Below are 19,260 nucleotides of genomic sequence, written 5' to 3' on the forward strand. Positions count from 1 at the left end.
GGAATTATCATGCATCCAGGTGGACAGAGTCGGGATGTGTTTCAGGGGAAAGTGGACAAGACTTGCTCAGGGATCAGCTAGATGAGAGAGGAGTAGAGAGGGATGAAGGTAGATTTGGGCTTGAGCATCGAGATAAGCATGGTCCTTTTTGCCGAGGTAAGAGAAGTTTGAGGAGGAGGACATGGAACTGGGGACAAAGATGGAATCAAGATTTGTCTCTTGACTGTGTTAGGTTTGAAATGGCTGCTAAACGTCTAGGTAGAAATACTTAAATAAGTTATTAGACATACAAATCTGGAGTTCTGGGAAGAAGTCCAGGCTGCAAATAGAAATTCTGGAACCATGGGTATATAGATTATATATAGAGTCTTGGAACTGGAGAGAGAAGAGGAGGAGGCCCATGCCAGCCTTTCAGGTCTGTGGTCTGACATGAAAGAACCAGCAAAGAGAAAAGAAGAAGCAACCAGCGAGACAGAAGAAACCGCCAGAGAGGGTTATGTCACAGAAGCCAAGAGAAGGTGGCATTTCAAGAAGAAAAGTGCAGTTACCATATTAAATGCTGCTGTGAAATCAAGTAAGATAAAAGCAGAAGCTTACCCCGTAGACTTGGCAACAGAGAGATCCAAGGAGAAAGGGCTGGGCAGAGCCCCGTTCGAGTAGGATGCGAAAGTGAAGTGAAGAGTTGAATGCTTGTAGACAAGTCAAGGATCTGGGCTTTGAATAAGGGCAGAGAAAAATGGAAGCAGTAGCCAGAATATGATGTCAAGGAGATACCAGAAAATGTTCACGTGCAGGTGGGGATGATTCAGAACAGAGGGAGGAACCAGGGACGCAGGAGAGAGGAGGTAATTGTAACAGGCACATCCGTGAGAAGGCAACAAGTGAAACCCCAAGGACAAGTGGAAGGTTTATCAGCTCTAGATGGGAGCAGGGAACCTCCACCCACAGCTACAAGACAAAAGGCAGAGGCTGTGAATGCAGATGCAGGAAACCTCAAAGGCCAGCTGATGGCAAAGATGGAGATGTTCCTAACTGACGGCTTCTATTTCCTCAGTAAAGTATGAGGCGAGGTCATGAGCTGACCGTGAGGACTAGGAGAGGTGGTTTAGGAGGTTTGAGGGGAAATGAGAACACTCATTTTGGAGACTGGGAAAGCACAGGGTTGTGTAGGAGGATTGTTGCCAGGAAGATCTGAGTGTCCACGTGAGATGTGAGGTTAAACGTGTACAGAGAGACCACCTGGCATTGCCTGCTGTCCTCTACCAGTGTTCAGCTACCTGGGGGCAGAGCTGAAAGGGATGGGCACTCATTGGAGACTCCGGGAATGAATAAAACTTCATAGCAGAAGAGCCTAGAAAACTGAAACAGTTTTATATTGATCAAAAGGTTATGCTCAAAACTGATCATTTTCCTTATTGAAATCATGCTGCTCTTTACATTTGATTTTTTTTTGTTGAGGCTGTAGAGTAGGAATATGTTCATAAGTAGAGATGTGTTCATAACGAGTCTTGATTTCAAACAGTATCAAATTCTGTTATAGAAAGATTACTAGTCCCTCACCATTAGTCTTAGAATTCTAGCAACTATTCAATTGTAGTATTTGTCTTTGTGTTGTTCCCTCTGTAAAATCGGCAGAAGTTAAACATTAGGATGAGCAGAGAGTGGGGATGGGTACCTATAGGATGAGGCTGAATTCAAAGTGTATTTATCTGAAATATGTATTTATTGAACTGAAAATATATTACCACGAGACAAAGTGGAAGCCTCAGCGCATAGCTGAAGTAAGAGAGTAAGCAAACTGGATTTGGAGGGAACAAGGAATTTTGCAAGTGCATATCTTTACCCACTTTTAATCTCTTTTTGTGCCTGTTTTACTTTCAACTCAAAGTTTTTGGTGTGTTTTTTTGGCAGGGAAGACATACTATAAGGGCTGAATTATGTTTTATAATACTCAAATAAAAACAGAAAGGATTAAAAAGAATCCATGAATGCCAAGTATGGTACAAGCTTAAATCTCCCATTCCCATCCAGAACATTCCCAAATAATGCAAAATATATGTATTTAAAGCCACACATCAAAAGAGGGATTCTCAGAGAACCCTGAAGGTGTGACTCACTCTGAAATACGGAAGGAAGTAGACATGAAGACCCAGAAGCCAGCCGGGGTCGCAGTTCTAGGGAGAGACAGCCTTGCGAGGCTGGAGCTGCCATGCCCGTGTTTACCCCCCCCCCTGCAGCCCCAGGAGGCCACCGTGATGACCGGGACGAGTAAGCACCTCACCAACTGCAAGGCAGACCTCACAGGCACACTGGCCAAGACTCAGGAAGCAAAAGTAGGCACCTTCCAGGAGGCCAGCCAAGGCCAGGAGGTGCATGGAGGGGCTCTGGGGAAGGAGGTGACAGGCAGGCATCTGAGAAAGACCACGCCCGTGAAAAAGAGACAATATGCTCAACAAGTGAAGAGCCTCACCCCCAAGGAACCGGAGCAAGGAGTAAAAGGCACTTGAATAAGCCTACTTCATGTTCTCAGAGACAGAGGAGAGAATTATGGCCCTAAAATAGGAATATGAGGTTAAAAACAAGAACAGGTAGTTATTAAAAAGAATTAGAGATTTAGAGAATGAAAAGCAGATTACGCACAAAGAAAGAGTGATCTGTCCATCAGTAGAATGAGTCAGCAGTTTGTGGTGTAATCATACCATGGTTACTGATACCCATTAAAGAGAATGAGCGGCTGTTACAGCACCACCAGGGATGAATAAAACATCTTGAAAAGGAGGCACTGAAGAGGATATACTTTATGCTGCCATTTCTGTGAAGTTCAAGAACAGACAGACATCCGAGCAGCGCTTGGAAAGGGAGAAGGGCAGAGGGCAGTCTCCTGGAGATTATGGGGATTGGGGATTCTCTCGATTGGGGTGTCAGTTTCAGTGCTTGCACACATTTTTCAAAACTTGCTGAATCGTATCCGTAAACGTGTGCATTTTACTGTACGCAAAGCTTAAAAATTTTTAAAAAAAAATTTTTTTAACTAAACTTCTTTTAAATGAGTTAATGAGCTAGAGACTTCTGTAGAGAAGTCTCTTCCTGCTGAAGACTTCTTCCAGACCTCATCACAGAGAAAGAGAGATGGGAAGTACTAAAGAAAGGTCAGGCTGTGTGCAAGGTTGATCCGGGGGGGGCCAAAAGCCATCCAACAGGAGCACCCGAAGGATAGAAGAGAGAACAGGGGTCAGATTGAAAGAATACACTGAGGATAAAACATGTTTTTTTTTTAATGAAACTTAAGTAAATTATGTTCACTTTTAGTATGTTAGATGTGAAGAAAAATACTTAGAGCTCTTAGGAAAAAAGGCAAACTACTTATAAGGAAGTGAGGCTCATACAGACACCAGACTTCTCATTAGCAACATTTGATACAAACAGACAAAGGAGCAAAATCTTCACAATGAGGAGGAATGAACTTTGTGCTTAGAATTTTATCCCATGCCAAGTTATCATTCAGATGTGTGGGTAAAATAAAAACGTCTTCTGACATATAGACGCTCAGAAAGTTTTCTCTTCATAGACCCTTTCTGAAAAACCTTCTAGAGGGCGCATTTAGCAAGTAAATGCAGAAGGGAAATCATGGAATGCAAAAAAGCAACACTGAACAGTAAACAAGTCAGTAAAATTTTTTGTGAAATCTGAACAAGTATCAATTGGGAGAGGGGAGAGGAAGTTTGTTGTGATCATTTGCAGCAAAAATCAAAATGGGAGTGAGAAATACAGAAGTACATGAAGGGTGCATGAAGAGTTGTATTGTTTATATATGGTAATTAACTAGACAGGGGAGTATGTATTTTCTTATAAATATAATTTTTACCTATTAAAATTTTCATAACAGTAACAGTAATAGTGCTAACATCGTGAAGTGCTCACTGTATGTACCAGGCACTGTTTTAAGCAGTCTGCACGTAATAAATCCCTGAAGCTCACAACCACGTGAGGAGAGGAGTTTCTACCCCCATTTGAACTCGGACAGTGGGCTCCTGAGCCTACAGCCTTTAAGGCTGCTTTGCCTCATGACTGAGGCTTTCAAATCAAAGGAGAGAATAAAATGGAATAAAGAAAACTCAGTCTGTCCAAGGGAAGACAGGGTGAAAAGCAACAACTAGAAAGCACACCTAATCGAAAACATGAAATGAGTGGTCGAGAAAACTGAAACATTAATAATCACAGTACAAGTGTTCAAGATGTAAAAGAATTATGAGAGACTGATGTCTCTCTAACTGATGATGATTTCCGGCGAGGTGAGGTCCCCTCCGGAGTCATGTAGGAAGAGCGCTGGATGAGGGGGTGGCTGTGCACCTGGGGAGACAGTCTGTTCCCACCCTGCAGGCTGTGTTTACCTTCCGCTCAGCGTAAAATGCGTTTGCTCAAATTGAGGAACTGGCGTTTTGTTGTCACACTGATTGAACTAATTAGCAGTGGGACGTGGGGTAGAATAGAAGATGTGTAGGATGTTGGGCTAATGTTTTCAGTCATGGTGGGAGAAAAAGTATTATTTTCCACAGTGAATTTGTGCTTTTAGAGTTTGCAGATTTTTTTTTTTGTAAGCTAGTTTTGAACCTAAAATTTTTACTTGTCACTTTGATTTTCATTCTTTTATTGGAAAAGAGAGAGAATAATTTTAAAGGTACTGATAACCTTAAAAGCTGCTGAAGTCTTTGAGGGAGGTAAAACTAGCTGTCAGAAAGCTGATGAGTGCAGCTTTTAATTTGCAAGTTTGGGATGCTGGTTTGCTGGAGAACTGGGGGCATGCCCTTGACCATGGGGAAGAAAGGAAGGGTGTCGTTACCCTGAAGTGTCCGCTGAGCAGGCTGGCAGTAGGATTGCTTCTGGTTTCTGCAGTGTAGCTGAAACTTCAGACATACATGCCATTCCTGCCTGTTGACTCCTATTCTAGTTTTATAACAGATTTGGAAGGTTTTTAATTTTGTTTCCCTTTTTTTCATGTGACATTGTGTAGTATTATCTCTCTCTCTTCATATTAGAACTCTTCCATTTGGTTTCTGTTTCTGTCTCTTATCTGGCAAGTGAGAAGCCTTTTAAATGTGTATCCTTTTGTTCTTCCTTTCATTCAATAGATGGATATCTCTTTCCTCATAGTGTGGCAGACAGTGTCATAGGCACATGGCATATGGTGGGAAACAAAACAAAATCCCTGCCTTCGTGGTACCCGTAGACTGACATTCAACTGGTCAACCCACAAGTCAATATGATTATGAATGATGATGAATAGTGGGAGGGAAAAAAAAACCCAGCTGGCTGCCTTAGGGAGGAGTAAGGGGGATGAGGGTTGATGGTTGATGAAAGAAGATCAAACAAAGGCTAAAGGATAAGAACAAGTCTCAGCCTTTCAAAGATTAAAAGGCATTCCAGGCAATGGGAACAGCATATGCAAAGTCTCCAAAGCAAGAAGGAGGCAACCACATCATCGGACCCTAAAAAGAAGGCTAAGGTGATTGGCATACAGTAACAGAAGGAGGAGGGTAGTAAAAAATAAAATTGATGAGAGGCTTTTTAGAAAATTACTCTAGCTGCTAAATATGCAGAATGGATTGGAGAGAAAATGGAAAACAGTTTAGGAGTCTATTGTAGTAAACTTGATGGTGGCCTGAATCAGGATTGTGGCAGTAATGATGAGAATAGTTGAATTTTGAATAGATTTTGGAGGTAGAGTCAGTAAACTGGATGGTGGATTAGAAGGGGTGATAGAAAAGAGAAGAAATCAGATATGATTCCCGGGATTCCAGCTTTAGTAACAGAGGACACTGAGGTGGGAAAGGCTGAAAGAGGAGTTCAAGATGCCTTTGAGATCTTTGTAAGCACTGGATACATGAGTTTGAAGCTCAGAACTGGGCTCAGGATAATGAATGCATGAGTTGAAAAATAAAGTGGATTTTTAGATGAAGTGACATGGGAGGGTGTACACAGAGAGAAGAGCACTTGATGTGAGCCCTGAAGCACTCCAGCATTTTACGGTCCAGTGGTGAAAGAACAGTAGCCAGAGAAGAAATATTCAGAGAGACAGAAGGAATCCAGGAAGAGCATGCTGCCATGGAAGCTGGGGTGGAAAATTAGGAAAAGAGAGAGAGAGTAAGCGGGGGTCAGATGCCTCTTAGCTGTGTATTGTCTTACCAGAAATGTGCAAAGGCCTAGGAGGAAAACATGAAGACTCCTTAAAGGTGCAGAAGTAGACTTGAACAAGTGGAAAGGTGTCCTTTGTCCTTGGATAGGACAATCTAACATCATAGATAAATTTAATGAATTTAATGTGGGAACCCAATAAAAATACCAGCAAGGATGTGTTTGTCTTGTGATTGCCTTTCCCTGAACTATGAAATTGCTTCTAAAGTTCATATAGAAAAATAAACATGCAGGAATAGCTAGAAAGACCTTTAAAAAAGAAGAGACCACCAGATAATAAAATATACTTAGAACATCTGTAATTAAAGCAGTGCAGTACTGATGGCAGATGGAAAGACAAAACAATGAAACAGACCAGAAAACCCAGAAATGAGCTGAAGTACACATTAGCATTTAGCATATGAGGAAAATGGCATATTAAATCAGAGGAAGAAAGATTTTTTAGTGCATGGTATCAAAAATAGCCTTTTGTCCAAAGGTAAAGTTGGATCCATACCTCACACCATATACCAAAATAAACTCCAAATGGATCAGAGACCTAAAGGTAAAAAATGAAAACATACAAGTACTAGAAGAACACATAGGTGGAGTACTTGGTAACCTGAGCGTGAGGAGAGCCTTTCACTTCTCACTGAAGACTTAAAATTTCAGATGCAACATGTGAAAAACATTACTAAATCTGACTACATGTATTAAACAACTTTCTACCAAGGGTAGGGGGGGAAGTACTGTGGTAGGCAGCCTTCTAATCTGGTCCCAGTGATCTGTCCCCACCTCCTGGTATTCATGCCCTGCTGGAATCCTCTTCTCCTGAGTGTGGGCTGGCCCTAGTGAATTGCTTCTGGCAAAATGGAATATGGCAAAAGTGATGGGATGTCACTTGTGAGATTAGGCTGCAAAAGGCTGTGACTCTCTGACTTCCGTCTTGCTCACATTCACCCTCATGAGGAAGCTGGTGTGTACTGAACTAACCTGTGACAGCCCCATGTATCAAGGAACTATTGGCTGCTTGCGTCGAGACTTGAAAATGATTTTTGTGTATTGACCTTATGTGCAGAACACTGTGTAGTGTTCTTTTAGCAACAATAGTTTGTCTGAAGATCTGCTTGATTTCCTTTGAAATGAGTTGTATTGCTCATAAGCAATATTAATTTTGTTTGTTCTCCAGTCATTGACCAACTCACAAACCCATGATAAAGGCATCCTTGTTTTGTTTCTGTTTGTAAAGAGAATGCTTCCAAGGATCCCCCTTTACAAATAATATTTGCTGCAAGGTTTTAGTAAATAGCTTTTATTAAGTTAAGAAATATCCTTCTAACCCCAGTTTAGTAACTATTATTATTATCCTGAGGGAGTGTTGTATCTTATTGAAGGCTTTTTCTGTGTCTCTTATCAGGCTAAAGAAATTCACCACTATTCCTAGTTTGCTAAGAATTTTTTTTTTAATTTCTATGAAGCATCTTGAATTTTATTGAGTAGCTTTTCTCAATCTATTGATAACGTATAGTTTTTCTCCCTTAATCTGTGCCCTGGTCTTTTTTTTCATCCAGGTACAAAATGATCTCTGAGTTCACCTGGCCCAACCATGACCTTCCTTCAGACAAAGAGGCTGTTAAGAAACTGATTGAACATTGTGGTTTTCAGGATGATGTAGCTTATGGGAAAACCAAAATTTTCATTCGAACACCCCGAACATTGTTTACCTTGGAAGAACTCCGTGCCCAGATGCTCGTAAGGATTGTCCTCTTCCTACAAAAGGTAATTTTATAGTTTACACATAAAGATAATCCTTTGCTTTCATGCTCTTAAAGATTAGTTGAATGCTTTCTTTGATTCAAGAAATGTTCACGATGGTATATTTTCTGCATCTGTGCATATCTTAGAACATTTTCTGTTGCCTTCACACATGGGAAACTTACTTGGCTGCTTGAGCTCAGCATTATTTTATCCTCAAAACTCTGAAGATATTTTGTCTTCTGGTATTTAAAATCAGGGAGATGTCTGAAGCAGTCTGGTTTGTTTTTTTTTTTTTGTCTGTTGTAGTGAACTGAGTTGTTTCAGCTTAATTGCATAAAGAACTTTTTCTATCTTGTAATTCAAGAGCTTGGCTGGCATGTTTGAAACCACCTCCCTCCCCCATCATGACCCACCACGAGCCCTTGCCCAATGTGTGGAGTGCTGACTCAGCGATGCTCATAAGATCATAGGATCTGTTGATCAATGATGACATGGGATCAATGATCATGGGATCTGTCATCATTGATCTGTGCAGGGGCCCTTCTCATTACATTCACTCATTCGAGTGTTTCTTTTTATCCTCCTTACCCATTTTCATACCTTCTACATGAACCACTTTAATGGAAAAAATTATATATGCATAGAAAGAGAAATCACGTGCCTCTGTGAGAATGACCTTGGGATGTGTATCTCAGGAGAAAGGTGGCTGAGTCATGGGTATAGGCAGACCTAATTGGTGTGAGTGGTTCCAAGCTCCTCTCCAGAATGACTGCCAGTTTGCACACTACCAGCCGTATGTGGGGGTTACTGTTTGCCCATGTCTTCACCAGTATCAGCCAGATACCTAAATTTTACCAGACTAATAAATATAATGATAACTCGTTGCTGTTTACTTTGTGTTTCTTGGGTTACTGTTGAATTTGAGCATCTCATTAAATGTCTGTTTGCTTTTTGGATTTTCCTATAAACTGCCTGTTCATCTCTTTTATCTGTCTTTCTACTGGAGTGGTACCATTTTCTCGTTGATTAAGAGGAATTCCTTAAATATTTGAAACTTTCATCTCTTACTCACTTTAGACATTATAAATATATTCTCCTTTTCTGTACACATTCTTATGAACTTTCCAGTATGCTTTGTTGAAGAGAATCCTTCTTTCTGACATAGTCAAATTCTTCATTTTTTTTTTGCCTTATGTTTTGTGATTTGGAATTTTGTGCAAGAGGGCTTTCCTTGTCTCTAGGTCACAAAGGGACTGTCGTATATTTTCTGTTATGAACTGTACAGTTTTACCTTTCACTTTAGGTCTTTAATCCATTCAGAATCTCCCTATGTATGTGGTTTCACATAGAAATCCAGTTTCACTTCTATATGGTGAGCAAGTTTTCTCAATACCATCTACTGAACAGTCTGTCCTTTTCCCATTCATTTGTGGCACCACTTCTATTATGTATTCTGTTTTTATATATTGTACGTACTGTGTTCTGTTTCTGAGAACTCTGCTCTGTTCTGCTTTTATATCTGCCTGTTTCTGCACTAATGCCACTTGGTTCTCTGGTAGTATGTCTTAGTACACGGTCAGATAAGACCATCTTCTCTTCTTTATTAAGGTTGATTACCTTATGCATAGACCTTTATTCTGTAATATAAATTTTAATGGGTGTTTAATGAGTTCATTAAATTCAACAATACTTTTTATTAGAATCGCACTGAATTTATAGATTAATTTGAAAGGATTAACATTTTTATAGTATTAAATCATCTTAAGAGTATGGAATAGGCTTATTTAAATCACTTCGTTGACTTTTAGACTTAGAAAGGCCTTAGGAACTCATGGATAATTCCTAGATACTGTTTTTTGTAGCTGCTGTGAAATTTTTTAAATTACATTTTCTACATGGCAGTGTTGGTATAGAGAAGTAATACTGTCTTATGTTGAATGAAACCTTTATTGATTCATATTTGTTGATTCTGTTAGTTTTTCTTGGTAAGAAATAATAATCGTGTGCAAATAATGGAAGTTTTTCCCTTCCTTCCAATTGAGAAGATGTTTCTAAGTGTTCATCTCTTTCACTTATTTTTCGTAGAACTCAGGAAAACTTTTGGAGTGGAATACCAAATTCTTTTTCACCTTAAAACAGTTTCCTTCTATTAATTTTTTTTTAAATATTGCTTTTACTCAGTTCTGTTTTCTTTCTCAAGACAGCTTGTAAGTTTGCAAGTTGACTGTTTTTGTCTGCCGTGGTAGCTTACTGTCATGCATGTGTTCTTCTGTGTGGTCAGATCCCTACCTGTGATCTTCAGTGCTTGCCACTGGTAGTTTTGTTGTTGTTTACAGATGTAATGCTTTGGGTTTTTTTCCTTTATACCTACCCAAGAGGTTGGCCAGGCTCAGGGTTTGGCTGCTGGTGAGGGTGTGTTTATTGGCTTATTTTGGACTGCTCCCTCTGTTATCTGTTTATTCGTATCACTGGCCCATTCTCCTGTTGAGTTGCTTGTCTTTTTCTTGTGAATTTGTGGGAGCTGTTATCTTCATGTGCTGCAACTATTCTTCCCAAGCTATCATTTGTCATTTGGCTCTGTTCATGGTATACTCTTTGACATGAAGATTTTTCACTTAATATAATGAAATATGTCTTTTTCTTTATAGCTTTTGAGTTTCTTCCCCCCAAAAAAAATTACAGCTCTGGGATTTAGTTTTGTACATGGTGTGATATTAAGGGTCCAGCTCTGTCTTATTCCAAGTAAATAACCAGCTATTCTAATTCCATTGATTTTAAAAATTTCTCTTTTTTCCACTAAACTGAAATTCCACCTTTGTCTGATATTAAATCCCCGTCTATGCTTGAATCTATTTCAGGGCTCACTATTTTGTTCCATAGTCAGTTCCTATGCCAGTATCATACTGTGTTTATTACAGTACCTCATAAGAGGTTTTAACAGGTGAGAACTTGGCTTTTAGTGTATCTTTATACCTTTTCTGTGCCTTAATAGAGATTCAGCAGCAAGTTGGAAGCGGCAATTGCTTGTTCTTAAAGGAATAAACTGTATAACCACAAAGATCACAGAGGAGACAGAAAGTGTGTCACTTTCTAATTCGTAAAAAGAATTTATAGTTCTCCACTCTCACCATCTAAACCATTAACCCCTCAGTGTCAAGAATTGCTGGTAATCTGTACAGTGCATTTTGTCTCTCTTCATATACTTGGTCATATGCTTGACATTTTAGAGGATTTTTGACATTGCTAGAATTACCTTTTTTTAAAGAAGTAACCATCTCGACTTTAAAGAGTTTTACTGGTTTTATAGTATATAAGTAGTAGCAATACAAGTTCATGTAGAATCGTGAAGGAAATCATTTTATATTTTTAAAATAGGATTTTATGTTGTATGTGAATTTAAATCATATCCTACCATTGTTGTATAGTATTTCTGCTGTACCTTTACAAGTGTCAACACTTGCATGTTTGCAATAGCTGGCTTGACCCTTACTGTGATCTACTAGAGTCTCTTCAGTCCGCCTGCTATTCGTGGACATCTGGCAATTTCCAGTGCTTCACTCTGGCAGGTCCCACCGTGGTGCACGTCTCTGCTTCCTTAGGGCAGGGCCTGCCACCAAGTTCAATAATGATACCTGTCGTTACTACTTCTAGTTCTGCTATTACTACTATTAAGGATTTGCAAGCATCCTTGATTATTTTCTTGGGATAAGTTCTCAGACACAAAATTATTGGTTTAAAAAATACACGCTTTTAAGATTTTCTATACCTGTTGTTAAGTGCCTTCCAGAAAGGTTGTGCCGGTTTATGCTCCCACTGACTAATGAGTGAAAGAGCTTGTCTCACTAGAGCACTGGCTGGCTCTTTTCATTCTTAAAAATACACTTTGTGAATGACCTAAACCCTAAATGTTTTGCCTGAATACAGACAGACCTCAGAGATACTGCGGGTTTGGTTCCAGATCACCACAAATAAAGCAAATATCACGGTAAAGCAAGTCATACAGATTTTTGATTTCCCCACGCGTATAAATAAGACTTTTTTTGGGGGGGTGGGCAGGTAATTGGGTTTACTTATTTATTTTTAGAGTAACTGGGGATTGAACCCAGGACCTTGTGCATGCTAAGCCTGTGCTCTACCACTGAGCTATACCCTCCCCCTCCACACATATAAAATTTGTTTTACACTGTACTGTAGTGTGCTGAGTGTGCAATAGAATTATGTCTTTAAAAAGTACATACCCGAAAAAAAAAAAAAACAAAAAACAAATAAAAACCTGGAAACGAAAAAAAAAAAAAAAAAGTACATACCTTAACTTAAAAATGCTTTCATTGCTAAAAATGCTGTCATCCGACCCTTCAGCGAGTCATAATCTTTTTCCAGTAGTTTCATCAAAGATCACTGATCACAGATCACATAACAAATCTAATAATAATGAAAAAGCTTGAAATATTGTGGAAACTACTGAGGGGGATGTGACACAGAGACAAAAAGTGAGCAAATTCTATTAGAAAAATGATGCTGATAGACTTGCTCGATGCAGGGTCGCCACAAACCTACCATTTGTAAAAAAAAAAAAAACTCAGTATCTGTAAAGGTCAGTGAACTGATGTGTGCCTGTATTGGAAAAATCTTTTTATAGGAATCCCCAGTTGTAGTATCCACATCTTTGCATCTTTGAATTAAAAGAAATGAGTCGGTGTAGCCAGTAGGATTTTCTTGAAGGTCATTCTCTCTTTCTTTCAATCGTATGCGGTTGCTTCACTTACCCACACACCCTCCACTTGGGAGTTTGTGTGTGTTCTTTACATCCTATTTGAGTGAGAAATCAAATAAGGTGGTATTTCTAGACAGCACAGGAGAAATTAACGTTTTCAGAATTACAGCCTTAAGCAGGGCGGTGCTGAGACATCAGTCGTCAGTTCAGCAGCAAACACATGGGGCTGAGTCGACGTGTGTAATGATTGTTATTCAGTGTGTTGTGAGGCAGATCTGTCCAAGCTGATTTCCTTGTAGCTTTTTCCCTTCTTCACCCTGGACCTTTCTGGTTTGGGGTTTCTTATCATGTGTCTTCTGTGTGTTGTTTTCATTGATTCCCAGAAAATAAGACACTTTCTTGTTGTGTGGCTGAGGAGATCCTGAAAGAAGGCTATAAATTTTATAGATTTTTAATGAAAATATCATATGAAAAGCATTACAAAGCATCATGATTCTCTGATATTCTGTACCCCTTTTGTTTAAAATATTTTGCTGTCTTGGAAGAGGAGTGGGATATGGAACTTCTCAAGAAACTCCTTTTTTTTTTTTCATTCATGTACAGTTTTAAGTGTATGTTCTCATCCGAAAGAATCATAGGGCAACATCAAAATCATCATATAAGGTGATACGAAAAGTGGATTCTCAAAGGTAGTTGGAAAAGTATTGGGGAAATTTATCTTTTGTGTGACCATTACCAGCAAATTTGGAATAAGCTGATGGATTTGAAGAGTGACTTGGTTGACCCACCTGTGAGACAGGTTGGCGCTTTTGTGAACTGTGTCTCCCCTTGGGGGAACTAGGCCTTTCTTAAAGGATGTCTAGCATCGATTACAGACAAAGATCTTTTTTTTTTTAACATTTTTTATTGAGTTATAGTCATTTTACAATGTTGTATCAAATTCCATTGTAGAGCACAATTTTTCAGTTATACACGGACATACGTATATTCATTGTCAAAAGTAAGTTCAAAATGGCAATAAACACACATCTTTCATTAATTACTGTAAAAAAAAAAAAAAGACAAAGATCTTAATTGGTCACCACGTCCCATACTGGCGCCAATTCAGATCGCACAGCTTTGATCCTAGCTCTAGGAATACATTGTCCTTTCCAGTGTGCCATATTGTGGTTATGAAGTCGAAGTCCTGCCTGTATCACGTACCAAAGGCTTCTAAACATAGACTTCCCTTCTTAAAATAATAAGGCTTTAATCATTTTCATCCAGGCAGTTTGTGGTCACCCTGAGGTCAGTTATAGCTCCCAAATTCCACAGCAGCAAGAGCCGCCAGCCCTTTGGAAACTTAAATCGTGCTAGCCTCTGACCTGTTCCACACTCCACGCCATGAGTTTTTCTGGTTCTTATTTCAGTCCTAAATGCGGCTCTCAGTTGTCACGCCATGCCAACGAGCTGTGCGGTTCAGATTCAAGCTCAAGTCTAGAACCAGTCGGCCTTCTTCTGTCATAGTTACATGAAAGCACAGGCTTGTTTACATGGGAAATTACAGAAGCCTCGTGCTATAAATGTTCAGATACATCCGCCACCTAGGTCCCTTGGCTCCCAGGATTTTATTTTTGCTTGTCTGGTGGCTGCCTGATTAGAGGATGGTTGTGGTTTGATTATTAGGTCATAGCAAAATGGGAGCAATCTCAAGGGCAGGATAGGAGAGAGTACAGAGGAATGAGCGGAGGAGAAAGTGTGGAAAAGATGTGGAAGAGAAAGAGGTAATGTAACCCTGAGAAAGGAAGGAAGGACCTCAAGGAGGTGAAGTAAAATAACTCAGAATGTGGGCTAAAATGGTAATGTGACCATCGTTTCTAGTTTTATGTGCGGTTCAACATGAAATTGTAGAGCAGCTAATGACCTTTTCTTTTTTTAAGAATACAAAATAGTAACTTTGGCAGTCCACTAGCAAACTGGTATTGTGTGACTATTGTACAAAAATAGGGCCACCTGATTTTATCTATAAATCCTCCGTGTTTTTAAGCACACCACGTATGATGTTTGATAAAGGTCGTAACAGAAGCACGTAAGATCCAGTGTCCTTATAAGAGGGCACATGGGAAGATTTCTTTTTGTTCTTATGCCATTATTTGTTGTACTGGGCTGCTGCCCTCAGACTGGCAGTCATAGTATGGGATGGAGACCGCACTGCTGTAAACCTCCTTAAGATATTTCCTGGAGGAGTGATACTGAACATCCTTGAAATGTTCCTGAATTTTTAATGGGACTGCTTCTAATGGTTTCTATTTATGCGTGCTACTGATTGAGCTAGTACATTTGAACATTTCAAGGAGGAATCCATCTATTCCAGTTGTGTTAAGAGTACTTTTAAATTCAAGAATACTAAGTGAAGTGACCCAGAAGGAGAAAGAAAAATACCATGTGATATCACTTACACGTGGAATCTAAAAAAAATGACACCAGTGTACTTATTTGCAAAACAGATACAGACTCACAGACACAGAAAACAAACTTATGGTACACAGGGAACGGGGGGGGACAATTGAGAGTTCAGAATTTGCAGATACAAACTACTACATATAAAATAAATGAACAACAAGACCCTGCTGTATAGCACAGGGAACTGTGTTCAATATCTTTTAATAGCCTATAATGGAAAAGAATATGAAAAGGAATGTATATGTATGTAACTGAACCACTATGCTGTACACCAGAAACTAACACAACATTGTAAATTGACTGTACTTCAATTTAAAAAAAAATAGATGTTGAACTAAATAGAATTACGTCTTAGATATCAAGATGCACATGTAATTTCTTTTCTCTTTGAGCTATCACTATGGAGAATTCTACAAATCAATTCACTGTCAGTGTCATGTAGGTCTCAGCAGGATGACATACTCCTCCTCTTTCCATATTTTGGAAAATAGGAAGTCTAGACAGTGTTGGGGTTCATCTGTTCAGGTTGAATTTGGTATGAAAACGTCTGAAAGGGGGCATTTGTTGGAGCTGTTCAGAGGCTTTCTCTAGTTCCTTGTAAGAATTGGTCTGTTTCGGATCCGTTTTTGAATTTATATTTTCTTAGAAAATCATCCAGTTTCTCAAATTTAATTGAACAGACTTAAACGAAGTAATCGCTCATGTTTTTTTTCATTTCCTTTGTATCTTTAGTCAGCCCCTCGTATCATTTATTTTTTGTGTGTTTGATCGGTAGTCACTCTCTTTTTTCTTGATGAACTTTAGTTCGTGATGCATTTTACTGTGTTTTCAAAGAATCAGTTTTCTCATTTATTAATTCCTCCATTTTCTTATTTCTGATTTATTAATTTTGCCTTTTATCTTCATCGATTTCTTCTTTTTTTGGAGTACAAAGAGAAGACACAAGCAGGAGATTATCTTTCTCTAACTTCTGGAGCTCGGCACTTCATGCATGTTTTTCTTTCATAGTTATTAATAGTGAGCTATGGAATTTGTTCTGAGCACTACTTTTGCTGAATCTCTAGGACCTCATACATTATTTAATGTTTAGATTTCCTCTTTCCCAAAAGAGTTATTTAAAAAAGAAATGTAAAGATCATTTCCAAGTGATTCATGCTTTGAGTGTTTTATTTCATTTTCCAATTTTGTTATTAATTTTTAGTTTTACTGAATTATGATTATGGAATGTTAAATGTACTATTTCTAGTTTCTGGAATTTATTGAATTTTGAGGGTCTAGTGTTTTAAAGGTCACTTTTTTAGTACAGCTTGAAACAAGGTGTCTTTTCTTTTCCTTTCTTGATATTTCTATTATGAAAAATAGCAAATATTCACAAAAGTAGAAAGAAAGACCCATGTTCCCATCTCTCAATTACCCACGTTTAGCCATTCTTATTTTACCCAGTACACACCTCGTGCTCTATGTGTGTTTGTTTGGTTTGGTGCTTTTTAAGGGAAATCCCAGATTTATTATCATTTTGCCCTTACATACCAGTATAACCTTTACAGAAGGACTTTCGTAGACCACTATCGCATCATATAAAGTTGACAATTCCTTTACATCACCTAATGTGTAGTTTGTGTACATTATTCCCAGCTGACTTAGAAATGTCTTTCCACAGATAGCAGCAGGAGCTGAGGCCCTTTTGAGAAGGGAACACCCTCGTCATTATCATGTTATGATTTTTCAGTGACATATCATTTTATCCTTTAAGAGTGTAGGTTTTAAAGGCGGCTCACGTATCACAAGGACTGCCCTGGTTGGTTTGTCCTAATTAACGATTTAACATTATTTGTACATTCTTGTATTTATTGGTTAAATTTGCATTTTGCATGCTTATTGTTGGGTTATAGTACAGCCCCAGTGGCAAGAAGGAGCTTGGGAAGAATTAAAAGGGACTCATTAGAGGACAGACATATAATGAAAATAGTAAATTCTGAAACTGAGAACGGTGTCATCACCGTTAATTGTAAGTAGTCTCAAAGGTCAGTAGAGTCCTGAGCATAGTAATTTTGTAAACCAGTCAGAGAAAAAGTGTGAATAGAATCCTTGTCTGAAAATTGGATTGTCCTGGTGTAGTGCTTCGCGTGCCCTACTCCCTGATGTACTGTTTGCTGTGAAACTTTGTCAGGCAGTGGCGTGAAGCCACGGGACTTTCACATCATCTTCAGACAGCTCGCTGGCTCCTTTGTGAAACCAATCAAGTGTTTATTTCTCGGGCTAAAAGCAAAATGATTATCTCTAATAGGAAGCTGATTGCTTTTGACCTTGGAGTTAAAAAAAAGAAAAAAGAAAAACTACTAGTATATTAGCTAATCTTTACTGAGTGACATGCTCTATTCTGGGCACTTTACATATATTAACTAAATCTTTGCAAGGGCCCTGGGAATGCTTGTCTGTTACTTTTTTCATCTAGTAGGAAAGAGAAGCCACTGAGTAGCTGAATAACTTGCTGGAGGCCACACTGATGGCAAATCCCACAACTGGGATTTGAACCCAGGAGTCCAGCCTTCTGCACACAAGTTCTTAACCCACTGTTCACCTGTGGCATCAGTCGGTATGCACTCTGCATAGGAAACACGGGCGTGAGTCACACTGTGGGAGAGAAGTTCACAAAACTGCCACAAAGATGATGATGGCATCGTGCTCAGAGAAAAAGGAGAATGCGATTCGGCAGAATTCCTTTATTGAATGACCTTGGTCAACATCTAGTGATGTCTGAGTCATTTACCACTGAGTACGTGAACTAAGACATATCTTTACCACAACTGTAAGGAAACACTGATGTTTCCTGTACGAAACCGTGTGCATCAGCTCTTGACATGTGTACCATCATGAAAAGTGATCAGTGACTCTCTCTTACTGAGAATACATGCTCCAGGAGAAGATATTGTATTTGCTTTGGTAAAAGTGACTTTTGAGCCGTGAGTGGGTTGGGAGAGGTATATTTGGATGACTGTGGACAAAGCATAACTGAATTACAGGAAGGGTGACAAGAGAGGTTGTCCCCAGCACCAGTCCCCGCACTGCTATATATATAAATATTTATATATATATATATATATATATATTTTTCCCCTTAAAGATAGCCCCCAGCCCTTACAACTTAAGTTTGCAAAACTTCAGGCAGGATACCCAGACTCAAGCCAGGGAGGCTCAGGGAAGTTCAGGACTGGCCCTTCTGGCAGCGTCTTGGAGTACTCCACAGGGACCAGAAGCATCTGAGCTGGAGGCAGAAGGCCTGGGCCACGCCACTCAGGTTTCACAGTAATTATGTCAGAAACCACAGCCATGAGATTCATCCAAATCCCCAGAACACCCGCTGATCAATAGAAATATAATGCAAGTCACATGTGTAACTTCAAATTTTCTAGTGGCTACATTTAAACAAGTAAAAATAATTAGGTGGTAGTAATTCTAATGATATATTTTATTTAACCCAGTGTATCCAAAATAGTAATGAAGTCCTTAAAATCCAGTGTGTACTTCATCCCAGTTCAGCCTGGCTGCATCTCAGCTGCTCCCTAGCTCCATGTGACGATGGCTACCATATTGGGCAGCACAGATAAGCCTCTCTGTCTCTAACTTCTAGTCTATGTATCTATTTTTTTTTCCCAAGGGAGATAGTTATGGTCAAGAATATGCAGCTGGACCTTAGCTAAGTATTGAAAGAAATAAGGAAAATGTGCCTTTGATTAAATGCTGGCCATTGACTATATGTCCTTTCAGTATGAGGTGAGAAGAAATGGGTAGCAATTGTCCTTCCCAACACCGTGATGTGGAAGAAGGGCACTCACATGCATGTTTAAATGAGTGATAAACATGGATTTGCCCATCCTTTACTGAATAGGGATGTGAACATGAGCAAGACAAGGTTCCACCTAGAGGAAGCTAACAACCCCGTCAGGAGAGAGAGATGTTAGCACTCAAACCCGCGCGGTGCGGTAACTGTGACACCACTGGGCAGACAACGACTGCCAGCTGGGCTCAAAGAAGAGCCCCCTTCCTGAGCTGGGCAGAGAAGGCTTTCCGGGAGAAGAAGAGGTGCCACAAAGTTTGAGAACCACTCTTAGATCCACATTTCACTTGGACGCCCATTTACAGGGAAGACAGATCTTAGTGTGTATTTCATAAAC

At 39.4% G+C, this 19,260-nt stretch overlaps 1 protein-coding gene across 1 annotated transcript in view; it reads left to right on the plus strand.

Annotated features, from left to right (window-relative positions):
• MYO1D (myosin ID) overlaps nucleotides 1-19,260 on the plus strand; it is a 311,631-nt gene that overhangs the window by 131,495 nt on the left and 160,876 nt on the right. The window contains exon 16 of the mRNA XM_072938959.1: nucleotides 7,743-7,950. Within this exon, the coding sequence (XP_072795060.1) occupies nucleotides 7,743-7,950 (208 nt within the window). The remainder of the gene's footprint in view (nucleotides 1-7,742; nucleotides 7,951-19,260) is intronic.

Source organism: Vicugna pacos, chromosome 16, assembly GCF_048564905.1.
Source record: "Vicugna pacos chromosome 16, VicPac4, whole genome shotgun sequence".
Classification (NCBI taxonomy): Eukaryota; Metazoa; Chordata; class Mammalia; order Artiodactyla; family Camelidae; genus Vicugna; species Vicugna pacos.